The sequence below is a fragment of the Acomys minous genome, assembly GCF_964271855.1.
Source record: "Acomys minous genome assembly, chromosome: 20".
NCBI lineage: Eukaryota > Metazoa > Chordata > Mammalia > Rodentia > Muridae > Acomys > Acomys minous.
This window is the reverse complement of record NC_140502.1, coordinates 24,525,576-24,549,333: the sequence shown is the minus strand read 5'-3', so window position 1 is coordinate 24,549,333 and position 23,758 is coordinate 24,525,576. Positions and strand designations below refer to the sequence as shown.

The 23,758-nt window shown below is 56.4% G+C and overlaps 1 protein-coding gene across 4 annotated transcripts; it reads right to left on the bottom strand.

Annotated features, from left to right (window-relative positions):
* Positions 1-128: 128 nt before the first annotated feature.
* On the bottom strand, positions 129-23,555 carry SIRT2 (sirtuin 2). 4 transcript variants are annotated; one of them, XM_084770556.1, is made up of 17 exons: positions 23,410-23,533; positions 23,110-23,217; positions 22,569-22,615; positions 19,087-19,135; positions 18,731-18,844; positions 13,531-13,572; positions 13,310-13,416; positions 13,160-13,216; positions 11,645-11,713; positions 6,608-6,737; positions 2,286-2,345; positions 2,039-2,094; positions 1,851-1,927; positions 1,717-1,768; positions 1,098-1,168; positions 924-990; positions 129-829 (listed from the first exon to the last, which is right to left on the bottom strand). In XM_084770556.1, coding segments are annotated over exons 4-17 (1,047 nt in total). In that variant the 5' UTR covers positions 19,088-19,135; positions 22,569-22,615; positions 23,110-23,217; positions 23,410-23,533; the 3' UTR covers positions 129-685. The 4 variants fall into 4 exon arrangements, with proteins under 4 accessions (XP_084626682.1, XP_084626681.1, XP_084626683.1 ...); XM_084770555.1 differs by lacking the exon at positions 23,110-23,217 and having other exon boundaries at positions 23,410-23,555; XM_084770557.1 differs by lacking the exon at positions 22,569-22,615.
* Between the last annotated feature and the right edge of the window lie 203 nt (positions 23,556-23,758).

The following is a 23,758-nucleotide window of genomic DNA, read 5'->3' as shown; positions in this document are numbered from 1 at the left end:
GGACGGGTCCTTTTGGCCTCACTCTCTACTCCTAAGAACCTGGAACCATAGATGGCCCAGGGTCTCTATGGGCCCCCCCACCCCCACCTCAGGTACCCACTAAAAGAAGCAGAGGCCACACGCTCACGGTCAGTTGCTTTGTTTGGTTTTAATTTGTCTCCAGTAAGCAAGTTCTCCTGTTTCACCCCCCACTGGATGACAGGTGGGTCCCCAGGAAAGGGAGAGCAGCACCCGTTTTGTCTGTTGGAGGCAGAGAACTGGGGAGCCTTCAGGCTCAGAGATCCCACAGGCCCCACCCCCTGGATGAAGCTGTGTTGGGGGGAGGGCAGCTCCTGTGTGGGGTAGGTTAGCTTGATCTAGCCACAGCCCCTGAGAACAGAGAAATGCGTTATTCTGGCACCGTTAGGAATTGGGGTGGGGGGGCAGGTAACCTGACCTCCAGGAGTACTTAGAAGTTAGGGTAGGTTGCTTTTTTTGCCCTGGGTGGTTAGAGGCTGAGGGCTGTTAGAGATGGGCTGCATAGGCCTCAGCCCTCAGGTGTATTAGAACTTTCTGGGATTGAGTTGGGACCCCTGGTTTCAAGAAAGTGGTTAAGAGAATGACGGAAATACTGAGCCCCACACAAGCCACGTGTTAGGGGGACCAGTGCTGGCTGGGACTCTGCTGCCGGCTCAGGAGGTGCTGGTCACTGGTGTTCCTCTCCCGCTCTGGTCTTGGCAGGAGGTGGGGACTTTCCGGGGGAGGTGGTGGTGCTGGGGTTGGGGGCCTGTGGGCCTGCTTGCGCGTCTATGCGGGCATGCTCCTTCCGGACAAGGTCTTCCAGCTCCTTCTGCAGGGGGCAAAGTTCACGGAAGTCAGGGGTCACCATCTATCCATACCATGTGACTGAGCTCAGGGTGGCCTGGGGTGGCCCAGTTCCTCACCTTCCATCCCAGGAGGTCAGCGAGGGCCAGGCAGCCTTGGTCACAGTCGCCTATCCAGGCCACGTCCCTGCAGTGTGAGCAGCAGTGAGCGCCGGCTGAGGCCCGGCCAGCCCTGTCTTCTTCCCCGCCTCAGCCTGCCCTCTCAAGCTTTCCCCAGCCAGGCCCAGGCCTCACCTGTAAGCCTTCTTAGAGTCAAAATCCATGTCACTTCCCAAGCCCATCATCCTGCCCAGGAAGGGGTCCGTCTGCGGGGAGAGGACAGTTAGGGTGTGCACAGCCCCAAGCCACCAGACCTGGCTTGTGCAGGATCTCTCTGTGTAGCCCTGACTGTCCTGGAATTTGCTCAATAGACCAGGCTGGCCTCGAACTCACAGAGATCCACCTGCCTCTGCCTCCCGAGTTGCTGGGATGAAAAGCGTGCACCACCATGCCCGGCTTTTTCTTTTCTTTTCTTTTTTGGTTTTTTGAGACAGGGTTTCATTTCTCTGTGTAGCCCTGGCTGCCCTGGACTCTCTTTGTAGACCAGGCTGGCCTCAAACTCAGAGATCCACCCGTCTGCCTCCCGAGTGCTGGAATTAACGATGTGTGCCACTACGCCTGGTTTACATATCCAGACTGACACAGAGGCCTATAGTGTCAGGCTGGTCCTGCGCACAACTCCCACATCCTCTGTCCTGAACTGAAGCCCCAGAGAAGACAATGCTGAGTCTTGTCCTGTCCGCAGGACCACAGGAGGTGGTGACATGAGGAAGGGAGCAGAGGGCGAGGGGGAGGGAAGTGGACGCAGACTCACCTGGCCCGTCTTCTCCTTGTTGATGAGCAGCCGTGGGGTGGACAGTGGTGCCCTGCAAATGGGGAGCTGGGATTCAGGATGTGCCCTGGTGCCCTGTGCCCAGCTGACCCTCAGTCCTAACCCCCTCGACCTACTTGCTGATGAGGGCGGCGAAGGGCTGCACCTGCAGAGAGGTGCCCATGATGATGAGGAGGTCCACCTTTGCGAAATCCTGTGGGCAGAAGCAGTAAGGACTTGCCCCCCCCCCCAATCCCCACTGGCTGCATTGGCTTTGTCCCCAGCTCCCCTTCCGGCCCCACAGCCCACGTGGGTGGGCACTTACTGACTGCATGCAGGAGAAGAAACGCGATGGGAGAGTCTCACCGAAAAACACAATGTCTGAGAGAAACAGACAGGGGGACACAAGGACAGCGGTGAGGAGGCGGGATGACAGCCTCCCTCTGCAGGACAGCAGGGGATGGGCCAGGTAGCAGAGGTAGCCAGATCTAGGCTGTGTGGGGGACAGGGGGGGATAGGGTGGGGGAGGGGAGGGACCCGGCTCCAGTCCCACCCCAGGCCCTGCAGCTCACCAGGCTTGACCAAACTCTGACATTTCTCACACTTGGGAACTCCTTCTGAGAAGACTTTCTCTGCATAGAAAAGAGGGGGAGAGAGGAAGATGTGAGGCCCCCCAAGGGGGAGAGAGGGAGGTGTGAGGCCCCCAAGGGGGAGAGAGGGAGGTGTGAGGTCCCCCAAGGGGGAGAGAGGGAGGTGTGAGGCCCCCAGAGGGAGAGAGGGAGGTGTGAAGCCCCCCAAGGGGGAGAGAGGGAGGTGTGAGGGCCCCTACGGGGAGAGAGGGAGGTGTGAGGCCCCTCAAGCGGGGGAGAGAGAGGTGTGAGGGCCCCCAGGGGGAGAGAGGGAGGTGTGAGGCCCCTCAAGCGGGGGAGAGAGAGGTGTGAGGGCCCCCAGGGGGAGAGAGAGAGGTGTGAGGGCCCCAGGGGGAGAGAGAGAGGTGTGAGGGCCCCAGGGGGAGAGAGGTGTGAGGGCCCCAGGGGGAGAGAGGGAGGTGTGAGGCCCCCAGGGGGAGAGAGGGAGGTGTGAGGCCCCTCAAGGAGGAGAGAGGGAGGTGTGAGGCCCTCAAGGGGGAGAGAGGGAGGTGTGAGGCCCCCCAAGGAGGAGAGAGGGAGGTGTGAGGCCCCCCAAGGAGGAGAGAGGGAGGTGTGAGGCCCCCAGGGGGAGAGAGGGAGGTGTGAGGCCCCCCAGGGGGAGAGAGAGAGGTATGAGGCCCCCCAAGGAGGAGAGAGGGAGGTGTGAGGCCCCCAGGGGGAGAGAGGGAGGTGTGAGGCCCCCAGGGGGAGAGAGGGAGGTGTGAGGCCCCCCAAGGAGGAGAGAGGGAGGTGTGAGGCCCCCAGGGGGAGAGAGGGAGGTGTGAGGCCCCCCAAGGAGGAGAGAGGGAGGTGTGAGGCCCCCAGGGGGAGAGAGGGAGGTGTGAGGCCCCCCAAGGAGGAGAGAGGGAGGTGTGAGGCCCCCCAGGGGGAGAGAGGGAGGTGTGAGGGCCCCAAGGGGGAGAGAGGGAGGTGTGAGGCCCCCCAGGGGGAGAGAGGGAGGTGTGAGGGCCCCAAGGGGGAGAGAGGGAGGTGTGAGGCCCCCAGGGGGAGAGAGGGAGGTGTGAGGGCCCCAAGGGGGAGAGAGGGAGGTGTAAGGCCCCCCAGGGGGAGAGAGGGAGGTGTGAGGGCCCCAAGGGGGAGAGAGGGAGGTATGAGGGCCCCAAGGGGGAGAGAGGGAGGTGTGAGGCCCCCAGGGGGAGAGAGGGAGGTGTGAGGGCCCCCAGGGGGAGAGGGAGGTGTGAGGGCCCCAAGGGGGAGAGAGGGAGGTGTGAGGCCCCCAGGGGGAGAGAGGGAGGTGTGAGGCCCCCCAAGGAGGAGAGAGGGAGGTTTGAGGCCCCCCAGGGGGAGAGAGGGAGGTGTGAGGGCCCCAAGGGGGAGAGAGGGAGGTGTAAGGCCCCCCAGGGGGAGAGAGGGAGGTGTGAGGCCCCCCAAGGAGGAGAGAGGGAGGTGTGAGGCTCCCAGGGGGAGAGAGGGAGGTGTGAGGCCCCCCAAGGAGGAGAGAGGGAGGTGTGAGGCCCCCAGGGGGAGAGAGGGAGGTGTGAGGCCCCCCAAGGAGGAGAGAGGGAGGTGTGAGGCCCCCCAGGGGGAGAGAGGGAGGTGTGAGGGCCCCAAGGGGGAGAGAGGGAGGTGTGAGGCCCCCCAGGGGGAGAGAGGGAGGTGTGAGGGCCCCAAGGGGGAGAGAGGGAGGTGTGAGGCCCCCAGGGGGAGAGAGGGAGGTGTGAGGGCCCCAAGGGGGAGAGAGGGAGGTGTAAGGCCCCCCAGGGGGAGAGAGGGAGGTGTGAGGGCCCCAAGGGGGAGAGAGGGAGGTGTGAGGGCCCCAAGGGGGAGAGAGGGAGGTGTGAGGCCCCCAGGGGGAGAGAGGGAGGTGTGAGGGCCCCCAGGGGGAGAGGGAGGTGTGAGGGCCCCAAGGGGGAGAGAGGGAGGTGTGAGGCCCCCAGGGGGAGAGAGGGAGGTGTGAGGCCCCCCAAGGAGGAGAGAGGGAGGTGTGAGGCCCCCCAGGGGGAGAGAGGGAGGTGTGAGGGCCCCAAGGGGGAGAGAGGGAGGTGTAAGGCCCCCCAGGGGGAGAGAGGGAGGTGTGAGGGCCCCAAGGGGGAGAGAGGGAGGTGTGAGGCCCCCAGGGGGAGAGAGGGAGGTGTGAGGGCCCCAAGGGGGAGAGAGGGAGGTGTAAGGCCCCCCAGGGGGAGAGAGGGAGGTGTGAGGGCCCCAAGGGGGAGAGAGGGAGGTGTAAGGCCCCCCAGGGGGAGAGAGGGAGGTGTGAGGGCCCCAAGGGGGAGAGAGGGAGGTGTGAGGCCCCCAGGGGGAGAGAGGGAGGTGTGAGGGCCCCAAGGGGGAGAGAGGGAGGTGTAAGGCCCCCCAGGGGGAGAGAGGGAGGTGTGAGGGCCCCAAGGGGGAGAGAGGGAGGTGTGAGGGCCCCAGGGGGAGAGAGGGAGGTGTGAGGGCCCCCAGGGGGAGAGGGAGGTGTGAGGGCCCCAAGGGGGAGAGAGGGAGGTGTAAGGCCCCCCAGGGGGAGAGGGAGGTGTGAGGGCCCCAAGGGGGAGAGAGGGAGGTGTAAGGCCCCCCAGGGGGAGAGAGGGAGGTGTGAGGGCCCCAAGGGGGAGAGAGGGAGGTGTGAGGCCCCCAGGGGGAGAGAGGGAGGTGTGAGGGCCCCAAGGGGGAGAGAGGGAGGTGTAAGGCCCCCCAGGGGGAGAGAGGGAGGTGTGAGGCCCCCAGGGGGAGAGAGGGAGGTGTGAGGGCCCCAAGGGGGAGAGAGGGAGGTGTGAGGCCCCCAGGGGGAGAGAGGGAGGTGTAAGGCCCCCCAGGGGGAGAGAGGGAGGTGTAAGGCCCCCAAGGGGGAGAGAGGGAGGTCCGTTCACAGAGCGCAGCCTCACTAGCCATCACTGACGGTATTTCTGCACAAACAACACACTATTCTGTGGGTGGTAGACTCGGTTTCACAAGGACATAGAGGGCGTGATGTCCATTGTCCGTCACACCCAGCTGGGCACGCTTGGGCTGCTCAGGATCCCTCAGTCTGGGGGCAGCTGGCTGGCGCCCTGCCACAAAGGCACCAGCTGTCTGTCCTGATCTCGAGGGGACACCAGAGGCTTTGTGAAGTCAGTGCCAAGAATATAGAAATGGCTTCCCAGAGTGACACGGCACAATGGCCGCCATGAGCTGGCTGGTGCTGGCACTCGTAGCGCGGGGGCTGTTTCTCTCGGATGCTCTGTCTTTACATGAATGGGGACAGTGACAGCAGTGCCTCCCATGAGCTCGGCTTCCCTCTACACAAGCTCCTCTTGCACTGTCCAATATGGAGGCCTAAGCTACATGGGGCTTAGACCATTGACTGTTAAGTTTTTTAATCTTTTTTTTGTTTGTTTGTTTTTTGTCATGTAACCCAGCCTGGCCTGGAAGTTGCTACGTAGCCAAGGTTAGCCCTGAACTTCTGATCCTCCTGCCTCTGTCTCCCAAGCGATAGACTAGTAGGCATGTACCATGGCTCCCGAGGTGACTCCTACAGTTGAAATCAACAAAAAATTATTAAAAATAGAGACCCTGTGTTTAAAAAAAAAAAAGTAAACTATTGTGGGCCAGAAAGGTGGTTCAGAGAGTGAAGGTCCCATCTCCAGGCTAACAACTTGAGTTCAATTCCCGGGCCCCACATGGTGGAAGCAGAGAATTGATTCCGTGGTCGAGGCCGTTTCTAGTACTCAGTAGACATATGGAGCAATTGGTGCCATGCTGGATGCAGACACAGGTCTCCCTTGTCCAGGCAGAGGGCTCCACCACTACCCTCAGAATGTTGCTGTGCTCACCCTGTGTTTCTCATGTAAGACAGTGAAGGCTTCAGAGGACACAGAGCTATGCACTCATGGCTTCACAGTGGCTGTGCGGCCACTGAGGCTGTGAGTGTGTACCGAGTCCATGTGTGGCTGCGAGTGTGCGCTAAGTTCACGTGTGGCTGCGAGTGTACGCTGAGCCCACATGTGGCTGCGGGCGTGCGCCGAGTCCACGTGTGGCTGGCTGTGCTCTGGTTCACATGTAGGACAGGCTGGCCGAGGGTTGCAGGGGAGCGAGACTGGCCGCCACCTCAAATCCCTGGGCTTCTACAGCTACCATAATAAGCAAGGCAGCTGAGTAGGACAGGGCAAGCCTGAGGTCTCAGCAGAAGGGCAGGCTCAAGGCCAGCCTGGGCTACATAGGGAAACCCAGCCTCAAGGGAAACACTGCAATTCAGACTAGCAAGAGCCAAAGAGGACCACACGGGGGCACAGCCACTCAGAGACCCGGCTCCGGCACGGGTGAGCGCAGGAGGTGAGGCTGACCTTTCATCCAGCTCAGGTCGTACTCCTGTCCGCAGGAGGAGCTGATGCAGTGTGACGTGTAGAAGGTGCCGTGGGCCTCCACCACGTCCTGGGGCTCCAGCCCTGCCACTCGCTCCAGCATGTCCACGTTCTGGAAGAGGGGAGATGGAGGGAAGGTCAGGAAGTCAGTCGAGCAGCGCAGCTGGGGCGTGGTGGCGCACGCCTTTCTTCCCAGCACTCGGGAGGCAGAGGCAGGCGGATCGCTGTGAGTTCGAGGCCAGCCTGGTCTACAAAGCGAGTCCAGGACAGGCAAGGCTAACATAGAGAGACCCTGTCTCGAAAAACAAACCAACAAACCAAAGCAACAACAACAACAAGAAAATAAAAGAAAGAAAGAAAAGAAAAAGGAAGGAGGCCGAGCAGCCCTTGAGGGCTCTGGGAAGTGGGAGGAAGCTTGCGGGCCACTGAACAGCTAGCCGCAGGCCTGCCTGAGGGATGCCCAAGCTTGAGTATCTATAAGGCCAGCCCCACGACTGCCATCAGCCCCATGTGACATTCTTCTGCAAACCTGGGTCTTTTTTCCTTCTTCTATTTTTCAGAGAAGCCCTTTAGTTAGGGAGTCGCACACTTTCCCTCCATCCGCCACAAGTTTGTTGAGGTAAATGTACCTCGCCAGTGTCCCCGCAGATGTGGCCTTTTCGTGTGGGACCTCAGCTGCGCAGCTTGCACGCGGCAGTTCTGCCCAAGCATCAACATAAACAGAACGGACCTGGCCAGGAGCGACAGTGGCTGCGGGTAAGCCCTGCACTTGGGAGGCTGAGGCAGGATAATTGCTTTAAGTTTTTTTTTTTTTTAAAGATTTGTTTATTATTATGTATACAGTGCTCTGCCTGCATGTCCACCTGCACACCAGAAGAGGGCATTAGATCACATTATAGATGGTTGTGAGCCACCATGTGGTTGCTAGGAATTGAACTCAGGACCTCTGGAAGAGCAGACAGTGCTCTTAACCTCTGAGCCATCTCTCCAGCCCCCAAATTGCTTTAAGTTTAAAGTCAGCTGGAACTACACAGATAGCTAGTGTCAGGCCAGCCACGGCTACACGGCAAGACCTTGCCTCAAAAACTGAACCGAACACACAATAGACAAAGCTAGGCACGGTATACCAGGCCTATAAATCTACGCTGCTGCGAATCTGAGGCTAGCCTGAGCTACACAGTGAGCTCCAGGCAAGCCTGCATGACAAGAGCGAGACCTGACTTGAAAAACCACAATAAAGGGCAGACAAAGGTGGCTCAGCAGGTAATGGTGCTTGTCACCAAACTCACAACCCGGAAACCACAGGGTACAAGGAAACATCTCCCTCAAGCTGCCCTCTGAACTCTGCACACACACTAAGTAGATGTAATAAAATTGAAAAATAAACACACAAAATAGCAATGGCTTATTTGTCTCTTTGGGGGCTGGTTTTTTGTTTTTTGTTTTTTTGTTTTTTGTTTTTTTTTTTTTGAGACTGCCTCAGACGTGAAAATCTCTCGCCAGAGTGCTGCGATTCCAGGGGTGCACCACCACACCCCTCACTCAGGGCTCCTGCACCTGCTCGGTAGCTGGCTCAGTCTGCCCAGTCCCTCGCTGGAGAGTAAGCAATACACATGCTCAGAGCCGCCCCAGGCAGGCCTCTGCATCCAGGAAAACACGGGTTAGGATCACAGGAGATGGCTGAAATCTCGGGTCATGTTGGATGGGATCCCTACATGGCACCCTCCCTTATAGGGGACTATGTCCTGACGAACACACTGTGAGTTGACTATAAACTGCGGTGAAAACGCCTCCGACATCTGCCCCATTGCACATCGCAGGGACCCAGGGCCTGGGTGGGCGGCACTATGTCCCTCTGGTGTGATGATGTGGCAGGACCGCTGCCGTCTACCCAGAATCTGCAGAGTAGGGCTGGACGACGGTAACGAGCCGGTCACCTCAGCTACAGGAAGGTGGGACGGACGGAAGGATCCCAAGTTCAAGGCCTGCCCGGGCTCATGGCTCAGCAGCAGAGCTTTTGCCTAGAGTCCACCAGGGAGGGGCTGGGGGCGTGACTCAGTGGTAGAACACGGTCCCTAGCACTCAGGAAACCCCGGGGCCTATCACAGCACTACCCACCCCCTCACCCCTGCCGCAAAAAGAAAATGATTAATCCTCATACCCCTGGTATGGACAGGGGTCCCCAGACAAGAGGAAAAGGGGTGGAGGAAAGAGGCGTGCAGAAAGCCTTCGGTACTGTGAATTTCACAGATAACGATTGGAAGGTCTAGACCCATCATCCTTCTGTGGCTTCGGTGGTCACCGACAACCGTCTGACTGTGACAATGGGTTCCTGTGTCCGGGGCTGAAAATAGCATCGCGCAGCTTCAAAGGTGCTGTGTCAGCACAGTTCAGAAGCCGAGCGGGCGTGTTCCAGAAAGTGGGTCAGTGCCTCAGTGACTGAGGAGGGGAAGAGGACGAAAAGGAAAAAAAAAAAAGTCACAGAATAAGTCATTCGTAAACGTCTGTGCGTGGGCTGGAGGGGAGGCTCCGCAGGGGAGTGCTGGTTGTTTTCCCGGAAGCCCCAGGCTTGGGTTAGGGCACCCACAAGGCAGAGCACGCGTCTACAGCGCCCTCTCCTGGCCACCGTGGGCACTGCAGGCGCACGGTACAAGGGCGTGCATGCAGGCAAAACACCCATGTGCATAAAGTGCAAACAAACCCCCTTTAAAAGCATGTGTGTGGGGCCAGCGAGGAAACCAAGCCCGATGACAAGCTGAGTTCCATCCCTGGAGGGAGAGCAGTGACTGCTGCACGATGTCCTCTTGACGCCTTTGACGTGACCAGCCTGCACATGTCCGAGCCCACTATCAAACACACACCGTCCCCCTCGACAGTCAGGGCAGCCCTCACTCACAGGTGGCCTTTGTGGGCTCTTTTTTCTTCTACCCTTTCAACCCCCTAACACTAGACAGGAGAGAAAAAAGGGCATGGAGGAAGAGAAAGAAAAAGATCCCCGAACAAAGCCAGGCGTTGGAACGGGGCGCAGCGAGAGCACGAGGCAAATCATATCACGGTCAGCGGCTGCGAAGCAGCCCACGACCCCCACCTGGGGTTAAAACAAAACCACATTCTTATCACATGTCTGTCTTTTAGGAGAGCGCGGGATCCCGGAATTCTCACTACAGTGGCTATGTCGGGGCCTCCGTTTCTCACCCCATCTGTTGAGTGACACACGTGAGCTGTTTCTACAGCCGTCGCCTTCCTGCTCGGCCCAGGCTCCACGTGCGGCTGCCCTCGCCTTCTGTGCAGCCATCTCCCAGGGGCTCACGGGACTCGGCTTCTCCTCCCCTTCCCGCAGTGCTGGGACAGCGCGGGAGACGCCTGGCCCTCGTCCAAGGTCCGCCTTCCTTCGCTTTGGCGGACCGTGACCGCAGCGTTCTGCCCGCTCCCTGGGCTCCCCCGCCCCTGTCCGCACAGCCACATCCTGAGCCTCTGCGCGAAGGCTCCTTCCTTGGCAGCGCTCAGGTCCCGTGCCACCTTGCGCACCAGCCTCCTGTGTAAACGGTTCCCACACGTGGCACCATCTGACACACTAGGTCTGTGACTCTTCCCTCTTGTCCTTGTCACATGTGGGAGAATATCAGCACCAGGAGGGTAGGGATGTCTGCTCTGCCTCACTCTGGTGCGGCCCAGTCCTGGGTGGACATCTGGTGTCACAGAACCAGCAAACACGGGTGCTAGCGGGGCGGAGGACACGCAACCGCGCGCAGGAAGTGCGGGGCTTCAGGGGGGGTGCGGGCGCCAGGCCTGAGCCCTGCTCTGTGGAGGAGACTGACTCTGGGTTTGAGGGCCCTGAGCTCGGGCAGCGCTTGGAAAGACCAAGCCGGCCCCAAAATAACTTACCCTCCCCCTGGTGGCCATTTCTGGCATTGCAGCGCTTTACCCGGGCTGCCTGAAGAAGCCTATTTGCAGCCACGCTTTAACTGCTTTTCTTTTTTAATTTGGGGGTGGGGGGAGGGGCCGGGCAGTGTTTGACGACGGAGCCAATGTGGCCTTGACTTCACTATGTATCCCAGGTTGGCACTGAGCTCATGACCCTCCTTTGCTGGCCTCCCCGGTGCTCAGGTTACAGCTGTGTGCCACCTTGCTCGGCCAGCTTGTGTTCCGAGATGCAGTTTACAGCACGCATGCACACTGCTGCAGAGCAGACTGAACTTGAACACATCGACAAAACAGGTAAAGGCACAAACATTCCCCCCCCCCCTTTCTGGTTACTAAAATCTAGAAGCCAGCAGCCTGAACAGCCTTTGAAACACTCCAGTGTGGCCACAGTGTCCAAGGCCAGGCTCATACTGTGTCACCTGTTAGAAAACTGTCCCGGTCTCCTGACTTGGCGTAGATGTGCTATGTATGGACGGTGCCCTCAGATGCAGAGTCCTTTTGCAGTAGGAGTGGGGTGGCCTGATGGAATACACTGTCACCTCACAACAGACATGAAATGGCCTAAAGCTGTTCTGGCTCTTTTTATTACTTAAAAATTCTTATATATTTATTAGTTTATATTTTAATTGATTCATCAATTAATTTACAGATATGGCCTCACATCCTGAAGGCTGGCCTTGAATTTCTTTTTTCTTTTCTTTCTTTCTTTCTTTCTTTCTTTTTTTTAAGGCAGGGTCTCTCTGTGTAGTCTTGGCTGTCCTGGACTCACTTTGTAGACCAGGCTGGCCTCGAACTCACAGCGATCCACCTGCCTCTGCCTCCCGAGTGCTGGCATTAAAGGCGTGCGCCACCACGCCCGGCAACCTACCCAGTTTCTAGGCCCTATTTTATGAAGGGGAAACTGTGGCCAAGAGGAAGTGGTTCCCTGAAGGTCACTCACTGTGAGGTCACTGGTTGCTGGCCCTGTGCCTGCCTGGGTCGCCCACAGTCATGGCCGCCCTCCGCCATGGCCGCCCACAGTCATGGCCGCCCACCAGCCATGGCCGCCCACAGTCATGGCCGCCCACAGCCATGGCCGCCCACAGTCCCGCCTACCTGTGTGTAGCAGCGCAGCAGCAGCCCCTTCTCCTTCAGCAGGCGCATGAAGTAGTGGCAGACGGTCGGCTGAGGAAGAAATAACACCGCTAACGGAAACCGCACGCACGGGACACTTCCACAGGGGAGGGGTGGCGCTAGCCACGTGCCCATTCTGCCCTGTGGCCCCATCACAGCTCCAGCGAGGGCGAGTGTGGCGTTCTCCTGTACACGGATGAGGAGATCCACTCGAGGGCGTGGTGCTGGACTGTCGGCGACACCAATTGGTAAACTGCAGAGTTAGGTTCACAGCACCCTTTCTGACACCCTTGGCAGCGCTGTCTTACAGCTTAGGCTCAGAGCCACACAGCAAGGAGGGGAGGGGCCCCGAGGGGAGGGCACACCAACCAGGCCTGCAACCTTTCTCCTTTGTTTTTTTGGTTTTTCAAGACAGGGTTTCTCTCTGTGGATTCACTTTGTAGACCAGGCTGGCCTCCAACTCACAGTGATCTGCCTCCCGAGTGATGGGACTTAAGGTGTGAGCCACCATGTCTGTCTCGCTTTCAATTTTTTTTGGGGGGGGGTTTCAAGACAGGGTTTCTCTGGGTAGCGTTGGCTGACCTGGACTCATATTGTAGACCAGGCTGGCCTCGAACTCACAGAAATCCACCTGCCTCTGCCTCCCGAGTGATGGGATTAAAGGTGTGTGCTACCACTGCCTGGCTGGGATTCTTTTTTATTTTTTTTTAATGATTTATTTATGTTTATTTTATGTGCATTGGTTGGTGTTTTGCCTGCATGTGTGTCTACGTAAAGGTGTCAGATTCCCTGGAGCTGGAGATACAGGGGGCTGTGAGCCTTCTGATATGGGTGCTGAGGATTGAACTTTGGTCTTCTGCAAGTGTGTGCTCTTAAACACAGAGCCATCTACCCACCTCCTCCACCTTTACATTATTTATTTATTTATTTTTTACAGCATCTCAAGACAGCAGGCCTTGGATTTCAAAGTTTTGAAAGTTTCCTGTCTCTGCCTCCCAAATGCTATAGTTATGGGCATACACTATCACACCTGGCCAGAACTTATGTGTTTGCTTTCTTTTTTCTTTTCTTTCTTTCTTTCTTTTTTAGACAGTGTCTGCCATCTGACTGCCTACCTGCCTGCCTGCCTGTCTGCCTACCTGCCTGTCTGCCTGTCTGCTTGCCTGCCTGTCTGTCTGCCTGCCTACCTGTCTGTCTGTCTGCCTGTCTTGCCTGCCTGCCTGCTGCCTACATGCCTGCGGGTACCCACGTGCCACAGTGCAAACATGGAGATCAGAGAGTAATGTGTGGGAGTCGGTTCTCTCCTTTGATCACGAGGGCTCCAGGGACGGAACTTGGGCCATCAGGCTTGGTAGCAAGCACCTCTGCCCACAGAACCATCTTGCTGGCCCAGAGGCTGGGCTCCTAACCTTCATGCAACACTTGTCTGAGAGGCCTATATGGACCCTCCTCCCCGTGCCCGCTCTTCCCAGTCTCCCCTGTAGAAGACGACCTCACCTTGATCTGCCCAGGATAGACCTCTTTGGCAAGGGCAAAGAAGGGTTCTGGATGTTTCTGTGGGAGAGAGAAACAGAGGACCCCATACCCCTGGTAAGAGAAGGACTGGAGTTGGGGACCCCACCCCCACCTTCCATCTCAGCAGTGTACCTTGAAGTAGCTGATATCAAAGATGGCCTCCGGGTAAGGAAGGTGGAACTTCTCCAAAAGGGCATAGATGCCAGTGGACGGGGTGCGGAAATCAGGGATGCCCGCAGCTGGGAGGGCATGCGCAGTCAGAGGTGCTAGCCCAGGGTGCGCGCATGCGCAGACCCTTCCCAGACACCCTCCCTCCCTCCGACCGCCGACGGCTTGGAGGAGGGGACACTTACACGTGGAGATTCCGGCTCCCACCAAACAGACGACCCTGCGGCCTGGAAGGAAGAGTCCTATGGTGTGACAGGGTCACATGCCAGCGGGAGGAGGGTGTGGCACATTACAGCGAGGAACCGGGGACAACAGTGAGTGCGGTCTTGGGGGGCAGGGGGAAGGCCGGGGAGGCCTGTGAGGCCTCCAGTTCCATGCCTAGAGCCCTGGAGAATCAACCCAAACCAAATTACGGTAACAAGCTACCTTCTGGATACAATATTGTATGACGTTAAAACATTACTTTTGGGCAGGGCAGTGGTGGCACACAGCTTTAACCCCAGCACTCGGGAGGCAGAGGCAGTTCGGTCTCTGTGTTGGGAGGCCAGCCTGGTCAGCCAGGTATACGGAACAAGTTCCTGGACAGCCAGAGCTACACAGAGAAACTGTCTCACCCCTCCCCAAAGCCTTTTAATTGTTTTAGTAATTAATCAGAATTTCAAATAACTTGTACAAAGTCTCATTATGTAGCTGTGACTGGCTTACCCACTAGCTATGTAGACTAGACTGGCCTTGAATTTACAAAGATTTATCTGACTGCCTCCCAAGTGCTGAGATTAAAAGTGTGTGCTGTGCTATCATAGCTTGTTTAAAAATAATAATAATAATAAAAAAAGGAGCCGGGGCGTGGTGGCGCACGCCTTTAATCCCAGCACTCGGGAGGCAGAGGCAGGCGGATCGCTGTGAGTTCGAGGCCAGCCTGGTCTACATGCATTTCTGGACAGCCCAGGACTACTTTACTGAGATGAGCAAGGAGGAGGAAGCAGGAGGAGGAAGAAGAGGAAGAGGAGGAGGAAGAAGAAGAACTAACAAATGCATAAATAAATTACAAAATGTAAAGGAAGCTTAGGCACAGGCCACAGAAGCTGACTGGCTTCAGTTTCTGGCATGTTATGCACACCTGTTCACTGCACTGCTTGGTTCACACAAAGCCACCTGGAGCCGTGGCAGTGGCTACAAACAGTGGGTTTTTTTTTCTTTTGGACTGGGTCTCATGTATCCCAGACAAACTTTAAACTTGCTACTACAGGCAATGCATCTCCATGCCCAGCTCTCCTTTTCTTTCTTTGAGATATGGTCTCACAGTGATCTACCTGCCTCTACCTCGTGAGCGTTGGGAGCCGGCCATGCCTAGTTTTTGTGTGTGGTGTAGGGACGTCACTCCTGGGGTCCGTGCGTGCTGGGCAAACACTCCACCAGCCGCGCTGCAGCTCCACCCCCTCAACTGTATTAAACTTCCTCAGACCCCTGGTTTGCGTTCTTACGAGGGCTTTGCTCCCAGGGTTTACTATCAGGGAAGGGTACGGCTGGATCCACAGGCTCACAGCCGGGCCCTGTGCCTGCCTCAGCTGCTGGCTGGCGGGCAGCCCAGCCACACAGCGTCCCGGCATCTGTCTGTCAGCTGATGGGCAGACACAAGTGTGCTGTCCCATGAATCGGGCACCCCCTGGGTGTTCTGTTTAAGGGACAACAAGTGTGAACACTGGCCAAATCCTGCCTCAGGCTGATGAGACGGCTGAGTGGGGAAAGGCACTTGCTGCCAACCCTGACCACCTGAGTTTGACTCCTAGAAACAACATGGGGGAGAGGAAAAAAATGACTTCTGAAAGCTATGCTCTGGCAAGCACGCAGTGGCACACATGCACCTACACTAATACGTACAACACACACAATTTTTAAAGTGGGCGTGGTGGCACATGTCTTTACTCGCAGCCCTTGGGAGACAGAGGCCAGCCCACCTCTGTGAGTTCGAGGCCAGCCTGAACTACAAAGCGAGTTCCAGGTCAGGTAGGGCTGTAACACAGGCAAACCCTGGAAAAAGCCAACAGACCAAACTGAACGAAACCTGTAGGCTCAATTTTCTTAACAATTATATTTTATTATGAACTTATTAAACAAGCCTACCTCCCTTACAACCCAACTAGCCTAAATAAGGGGAAAAGGAGATTAAGGAAAACAGGAATAAAAACTTCTGGGTGTCAGTTCCTAGGAACGATTCTCCTGGCTTAGTCAGCTGGATTTCAGCAGACCAGCAATCCCACCAAAGTTGCTGCCGGAACCAGGAGCCTCAGCTGGACCCTGGAGCAGTTCTCTGTAGGAGCGTCTCAAAGTGGAGAGATGAACAGCTAAACACCAAGTCCCAGCAAAAGCTCCAAGGCCCTTGTTTTCAGCTCATATATATATTCTGTTCAAGGATGTTTTTCAGCTAGCAACAACGAAGTCTCCCCTGAAGTGGTTCGACTTCTAAGTGGAAAAGCATCCTGCCCTCTCACATTTAAGTGATAAACATCTCTTCCCCATCCCACACTTGGGATCAAAACAAAACCAGGTTTATCTCCTCTACAGAAACCAACCAAGCAAGCAAACAAGAAAAGCCTGCTACAGTCTACGTACTCAGCTTCTTTAGAGTGTTCTTGGGCCAAATGTGGTTGGAGATTGTGAGCCCTGATACTGAGGAACCACACATTCTAGATTCAAGGGTCCAGACCCTCCCTGGGTGTGGCCAGTACCTGTCAGGAGACGGAAACAGGATGACCACCCATGGCTACAGAGCAAGACCACGCTTCCTTCAAGGGCCCAGGTATCCAATCTGCCGGCAACGCTAGCCAGATGCTCCTCCAACTCCCAGCCTTTCTGCTCGGCTTACTTCTAAAAGACCTCGCAGCTCCTCTGTAATAACCGGGGCACCTGGCCTGGGTGACCACCACTTATCCGAGGCCCCTCACCAGCATCCAGAGCCTCTAAGACCTGAGTGCAGGAGGGAAGCGAACAAACGCCTCCTGGCCACCGCCTGGGTTCTCTCTGGGGCGGCTGCCCAGCCTGTGGCAGGAGCGGGAGGCCCAGCAGGCGAGCAGACAGCGCCCACAAAGGGCTGTTCAGCACCCTCAGAGCCCCACTGTTCCCACTGAGGGCTGCCAGGGCCTGGCTTCCCAGACGAGGCGACTCAACCTTGGTCGGTTGGCAAGGAATGTACATTCCACGGTGACCCAGCTAGCTGGCGGCTACACGGCACAGCTGAGACAAGCTCCTGCAATAACACCGCAGCCACACTCCAGGGCTCTCAACAGCTCGGGTCCTGCTGTACTCGTTTACCTCCGTGCATGCCTCCTGTGTGTCTGTGTGACATTTCTTGATATGTGTGCGTGCAACATTTCTTTGAGTGTGTGTGCCATCTCCTTGTGTGTGTGTGTGTGCATGCACGCATGTGTGTGTGTATGCCCATGTGATTTCTCTGTGTGTGTGATGTTTTTCTGTGTGTGTGCATGTGTGTGACATTTCTCCATGTGCATGTGTGTATGTGTGCATGGCATTTCTCCGTGTGTTTGGTGTGTATGACATTTCTTCATGTGTGAGTGTGTGTGTGTGCACGTGTGGGTGACTTCTCTAGGGCCAACTGCCTGGTTTTTCCTCTCACAGAGGATAACTTGTGCAAGCCATTTCTCTCTGTCTATCACGTGGGTCCCGGGATGCAGCGGAGGCGTCAGGCTCGGCAGTAAGCGCCTGTACTTGCTGAGCCATCTTGCAGATTCCTGTGCTGTTTTTTTAAGACAGGATCTCTCTCTCTGGGGCCTGGGGCTTGCCTTGGAGCCGCTGCCTCCCCAGCCCTGGAATCACAAGCCCTGAGCTGCTTCTGTGGGGGGTGGGGATCAATCCCAGAGCCCCCCCTACCCTCCACCCCCCGCTAGTGTGCTAGCACTTTATGGACTGAGCTATCTCCTCAGCCTCTATTTCCCTCTTTTTTTAAACTTTTTTTTTTTTTTTTTTTTTTTTTGGTTTTTCAGTTTCTCTGTGTAGCCTTGGCTGTCCTGGACTCCCTTTGTAGACCAGGCTGGCTTCGAACTCACAGCGATCGCCTGCCTCTGCCTCCCGAGTGCTGGGATTAAAGGCGTGCGCCACCACCACCTGGCTCTGTTTCCTTGTCTTTCACGTAGCCCCAGCTGACTTTGACTTTGACTTTAGGTGCTCTAGCTTCGGCCTGCAGGTGTGTCCAGCATGTTGGGTGTGTGTGTGTATATATATATATATTTATATTTCCCTGGCCTCGCCCTGAGTCACCCCGAGGTATTATCACTTCCAGTCTAGGGCACAGGCCTGGCCCATCGGAAGACAGTAATTTATTCTCTAGGGACGTGACCTAAGTCGGGCCTGGTGGTGCTGGCCTATGCTCCCTCCCTGCTATGCGCAGGCTGAGGTGGGCGGACCGACCTTCTGGGACTATAGCGTGCATTCATAGGCTAGTCAAAATAAAACAGGAAAAAGAGGGCCGGGGCCGTGACTCGATGGTAGCGTGTTTGCCTAGCACGCTGGGGGGGGGGAGTGTGGAATGGGGGGCTGGCTCCGCTCCATCCTCAGCACCTGTTCCACTCCCCAATAAATACGTAGATTTAAAAAATAATATTAATTAGCAGTGACTCAGGTCTGAGCAATCACAGACAGGGAACTCAGCAGGAGGAGGGTTCGGGGCAGTCACAGGAGTCAGTCTGGGCCAGTGTAGGCGCCCCCTGCCCCACCCTTGGCTGGACTCCTGTGTGGAGCAGCCTTTCCTTCACCCCCATGCCCAGACTTGTGGGGCTGAGAACATTGCGCAAGCGCCTGCTCCACGCGCTTACCGCTCAGAGCCAACAGTCTTACTATGTAGCCCAGGCTGCCCTCAAACTAACGATTCTCCTGTCTCAACTTCCGGAGAAGCTGAGTTTCTTTTTAAGTGTATGGCTGCTTTGCCTCGGTGAGTGTTTCTGCACCACACGCAGGCGTGAGGCCCACTGTGGCCGTAAGTAGGATCTCTCGAGACTGGAGTTACAGATGAACGTGGACCACCACACGGGTCCTGGGAATCCAAGCCAGGGCATTTGGAAAAGCAGCCAGTGCTGTTAACTGCTAAGCCATCTCTCCAGCCCAAGAGCTGGCTTTCCTCCTTTTTTTTTTTGTTGTTGTTGTTTTGTTTTGTTTTTGTTTTAAAAAAGCTCCCATATAGCTCAAGTTAACCTCAAACACACAATATAGCTGAGGCTAGCCTTGAAATGTTAATCCTTTTCCTATCCGCCCAGAGTTGGGGTTACAGGTGTGTGCCGCCATACTCAGCTGGTCTTCTCGCTACTCATACCCCCCAAAATGAAGTCAGGTGGAGCAGGTGTGGGAGAGGGGGCCAAGCAGCGGGGTACTCACAGCGCTCGCTCTGCATGTAGCGGGTCACTCCGTCAATGGTCAGCTCGTCCAGCAGCCGCTCCTTCTGGGAGCCCAAGCCCAGGGCCTGGGAGAATAAGTCCCGCAGGAATTCCACTGGCCGACAACAAGAGAGACAGTGCCAGGTGGGCACCGAACCAGGACCCGAGGGACTTGTCCCACCCATGGGACCCACTATTCTCCCAGCACTAAGTCCCAGTGTCTCCCCCGGGCAGCAGCCTCCGGTACCAAATCCTTTATTACACGCTTTGGGTATCACTCCTGGTAGCCCCCAGAGCCCCGCACTAAAGTCCCAGACCCCAGCCGCCTCCCCGCCTTCCTCCAGGGACAACACTTACTTTTCACCTCTCCGCCAGTGGCTCCTCCCTCAGTGTCCGAGTCTGAATCCTGGAAGGGTTAGGTGGGATCACCAAGCCCAAGAAGTGGGGTTAGGGCGGAAGGGGAGGGAAGGGGAGGGGGGCTGGGGGAGGGGGTGACACCCAGCGAGTAGGGCTCTGACTGGGAGGGGCCTCATCAGGGACAGGTTACCTGCAGAGAGGCACCTGGGCCTCCTCATGTGACTGACATTTTAGGCCTTATCTCACTCCTCAGGTGGGGTCTCTCTGGCTGGCCTAGAACCAGCTACATACACCAGGCTGACCTGAAACTCCTAAAGAGCTGCCTGGCTCCGTCTTCTGGGATTAAAGACGCTCACCACCGTGCCTGCCCCATCTCTTTTTCTTTTGACAGGGTCTTACTATATACCCCTGGCTGGCCTAGAACTTGCTATGCAGCATAGGGTACCCTTGAGCAAAAGGCCTGTACCACCATGCCTGGCTTGCTTTTGGAGGTGGGGTTTTATGTAGCCCAGGCTGGCCTCGAACTTGCTATGACGTCTACATGACCTTAAACTTCTGATCCACTTGCCCCCTGCGCCTCCACTGCTGGGATTATGGGTGTGACGTTGGGCATCACATCCCACACGCTAACCATTTGCCCTCACAGCCTGACAAGGCACTAGGGAAGGCAGCCAGGGCGTCCTGTTTGCCAGGCAGCCGCTATCACTAGAGCTCCACTAGTACACACAGCCCAGAGGTTGAGCGGGGAATCTCCCCAGGCCTCTCAGCTGGCCTTCTCCACCTCCCGGGGCTACCTGTCACAGCCCAGTCACGAGTGATGTCACTTCTCTGTCACCAGACGTTACCTCTCAAGGTGACCCCACCTTGCTCCAACCGTTTCACGGTGGCCTCAGCGCCCCCATGCGCAGCGGCCTCACGTTCCTTCCTTGGCGTGCCGTGCCATGCCTGCTGTCTCTAGCGTCCTGACATCCTACTGCTGCGCCCCCTCCCAACTCCACCTGGTTCAACCTGTTCTCTCTCTCCTGGAGTCCTGCTCTGGCTTCCTTGACTCAGTTTCCAATCCTCCTACTCCCTAGCATATGATGGCCTGATTAGGGCTGCCCACCCCTCTCTTTTCTACTCTCACCCCTCCCCCCAAGTCACAAACATCTACCAAGCGCCATAACATCAGCCACACAAGGGTGGGGACTTTGTCTATGTTCACCACTTAATGGCCAGCCTAGATAACAGGACTTCCAGAACCTTCTGCCACTAAACCCATGCCAAGTGGGTGCCGGGCCAGGGCTGGCCTTGCAGGAGATGTCAGAAAGAGTCTGATCAGCCCTTCCCTACTTGGCTTCCAAACCTCCTTTCCAAATTATTTTTCTAAGAAGACTCTTTTGGGCAGGCGGATTGCTGAGTTTGAGGCCAACCTGGTCTACAAAGCGAGTCCAGGACAGCCAAGTCTACACAGAGAAACCCTGTCTCGAAAAGCCAAACAAACAAACAAACAAAAACCAAAAAAACCCCAAAACAAAAAAAAAAACCCAAACAAAAACAAAAACAGACCAAAAAAACCCCGCAAAAAACAAAAAACCAACCAAACAAAAAAACCTCCCCAAAACAACAACGACGAGAAGATGAGAAGAATAAAAAGAAGATTCTTTTGTTGTTATTGTTGTTTTGTGACAGGGTCCTAGGTAGCCCAGGCTGGCTCCAACTTGCTATGTATCTGAGTGTGACCTTGAATTCCTGACCCACCTATTTTTATTTCTGAGGTGCTGGGGTTACAGGGTTGTGTCACCACCACATCTGACTCTACAATGACTCTTTTCTGGTTTTCGGTTTCTTTTGGTTTGTTTGTTGTTTTTTTTAGACAGGGTTTCTCTGTGTTAGCTTTGGCTGTCCTGGACTTGCTTTGTAGACCAGGCTGGCCTCGAACTCACAGTGATCCGCCTGCCTCTGCCTTCCGAATGCTAGGATTAAAGGCGTGTGCCACCACGCCTGGCTTCTTTACTGATTTTTTAAAAATTATGTAAGCTGGTTGACCAGGGAAAGGTGCTTGCCACCCAGCCTGACGACTTGAATCTGATCCCTGGACCCCACAAGGTGACAGGAGAGGACACTGTCCTCAGGCTACCGTACGTGCACTGTGGCACGTGCGCCCCACCCACAAACCAAACCAATGAAACAAACGGACTTTTAAAAATTGTAAAGGGCTTACGCAAGCTTAGTTTTTTGAGGTGGGTCTTACTATTTCACCCAAGCTGGCTTCCAAAATACCATCCTCCCTTTCCAGCCTCCTGAGCCAAGCAACAGGTAACCAGAAATAACTCCAGTGTTTTCTCTGCGTGAGTTTTCACGCACGGGTGCTATAGAAACGGGCCTTGCCAGGGTATGATATTACACAATGTTTCACAGACCCGTCTCCTTCTCTTTTTAGATTTATCTTAATTATGTGCATGTGTGAGTGTTTGTGCAGGCGTGTGAAAGTGCCCGTGGAGTCAGATCCCATGCAACTGGAATTATCAGTCCCTTGTGAGCGGTCTGTGCAGTTCTTGGGATGGAGCTCAGATCTTCTGGAACAGCAGGGTACATTCTTAACCACGGAGCCATCTCGCCAGCCCACCCCCCCCATTCTTTATTGTGGCTCCATAGTAACACATTGTATGAAGAACCACAGTTCACTGACTCCCTTCCCTGACGTCCACTGGGGCTACGGCTAGCGGGCCCTGGCTGGATAATGCTGCAATTGACGACAGCCCGTGAGAAGCCCTTCTGACTGTGAAACTTTTTTGGTCTGGCATTACTGGACTTGCTTTGGGAGCCAGACAAGTAAGCCGCTAGAGACCCACAGCAGGCTGTCACAGCTCGGCTGTGCACATGTGGGGTACTATTGACCCCCCTCCCCAGCTTCTCTGCACCTGCCTCCCTCTGAGGACTGACTTCATAGGATGGGCATGCTGGCATTTGGTGGCTGCAGGTGCTGTCTAGCACAGTGTTTCTCAACCAGTGGGTCATGACCCCTTTGGAGACAAACGACCAGGCTGGCCTTGAACTCACAGCGATCCGCTGGCCTCTGCCTCCTGAGTGCTGGGATCAAAGGCCGGCGCCACCACCAACAGGCCAACTTTGCTACTTTTAAAGTGAGCCCTATAAGGTCACTGCCCCCAGCTCATGGGACCTGTGACTTCAGGGATCAAACTGGAAAACAGGTCTCTTCCAAGGCCAGCACAAATGAGGAGGTTCGGAAGGGATTGAGGATGGGGTGGGCCACAGGGAGAAAAGAGGACAATACAGGAGGGCGACCGAGGGTTGAGGCTGTACAGTCCCCAGAAGCCACCTTTCCCCCGCAAGAGGCTGTACCAATGCCCAGTTAGGGATCAGGGCCGTAAGCCAAGGCTTGGCTAAAAGGCTTCCCTTGCCTCCTCCCCCAGTGTGGAATGTGGAACCGAGCGAGCCCATCTCTCTCTTTCCCCTCCACCCCTTTTCCCCAATCTCACCTGAGCCTCGGGCACCTTTTCTGCCTCGGTCTCCAGAGGGTCAGAGGCTGGGGAGGAGGAGGAGGGAAGGGAGAGGGGAGGCAGAGGGTTAAGTGGATGAAGCGCTCCCAGCGGTGGAGGCATCAAGAGGACCCACCGACTTAATTATCCTGGAGTCAGGGATGACAGTAAAACTGTCGGACATGGGGAAAAGGCACACTTCTGAGCGGAGGAATGCGTGAGGGGGGAAAGACTGAGGGAGGGGTTAGGTTTAGGAGGAGAAAGCGGGCGGAACGGGACCGTTGGATGACTTTGGAGTTAGGCAGGGCACGGTAGCGGTGTGTGTCAGCCGGGAGAATGAGGGCGAGCGAAGTTTTTCAAGAGAGGCTAAGTGCGGATACTACCTGCTGGGGGCTGAGCGTGGGGGAGGAGATGCGATGAAGGCTGGGGGGTGGTGGTGGGGGGTGGTGGTGGTAGGGGAGGCACAGGAACTGAGAGGATGAGACAGAAAGAGGCAGCAAAAGGTCCCCCCCGAACGTCCCATAGTTAGTTGCCCCACAACCTTAGCAACCAGGATCGTAGCAACTTTGGTCCTTGGCAGCGAGGGTCCTCAGCAACCAAAGTGCGAGAAATGCAGTCAGAAAGAACTTGCCAAACGGACCCTTAGAACCTCACAATCCAGAAACACACCAACTTAGCAAAACCGACCATGTAGCAACGGCCCTCCAAATCTCACTTCCCTTCACGCAGCCCCCTTGTCTCCCGCCCCACGGAGCCTACCGACCCTCGGGCCCCCGGGGCCTGCAGCCCAAAGTCAGGCCCTGGCGCGGCCCGACCCTCCTGCCCTGGCTCCCTGACTCACGGTCCGGCTGGGCCATAGGAGCGGTGTGGGCGCACTGGAGCTGTCACCGACTGCTCTGTCCCGTGACGGCACGGGAAATAAGACCGGGAGGCGAGGGGTGGGGGAAAGTAATGGGATAGGGTGGGGAACTACAACTCCCGGCAGGCAACGCGGTCCCGTAACCGCACGGGAGACAAGACCGGGAGGCGCGTGGTGCTGGTGGTGGGGAAAAGCGATGCGATAGGGTAGGGAACTACAACTCCCAGCAGGCAACGCGGTCCCGTAACCGCTTTCGGCACCAAACTACAAATCCCAAAAGGCCTGGGCGCCGGTGGCCATATTGATAAAGGGCGTCTGGAAAAAAAAAAAA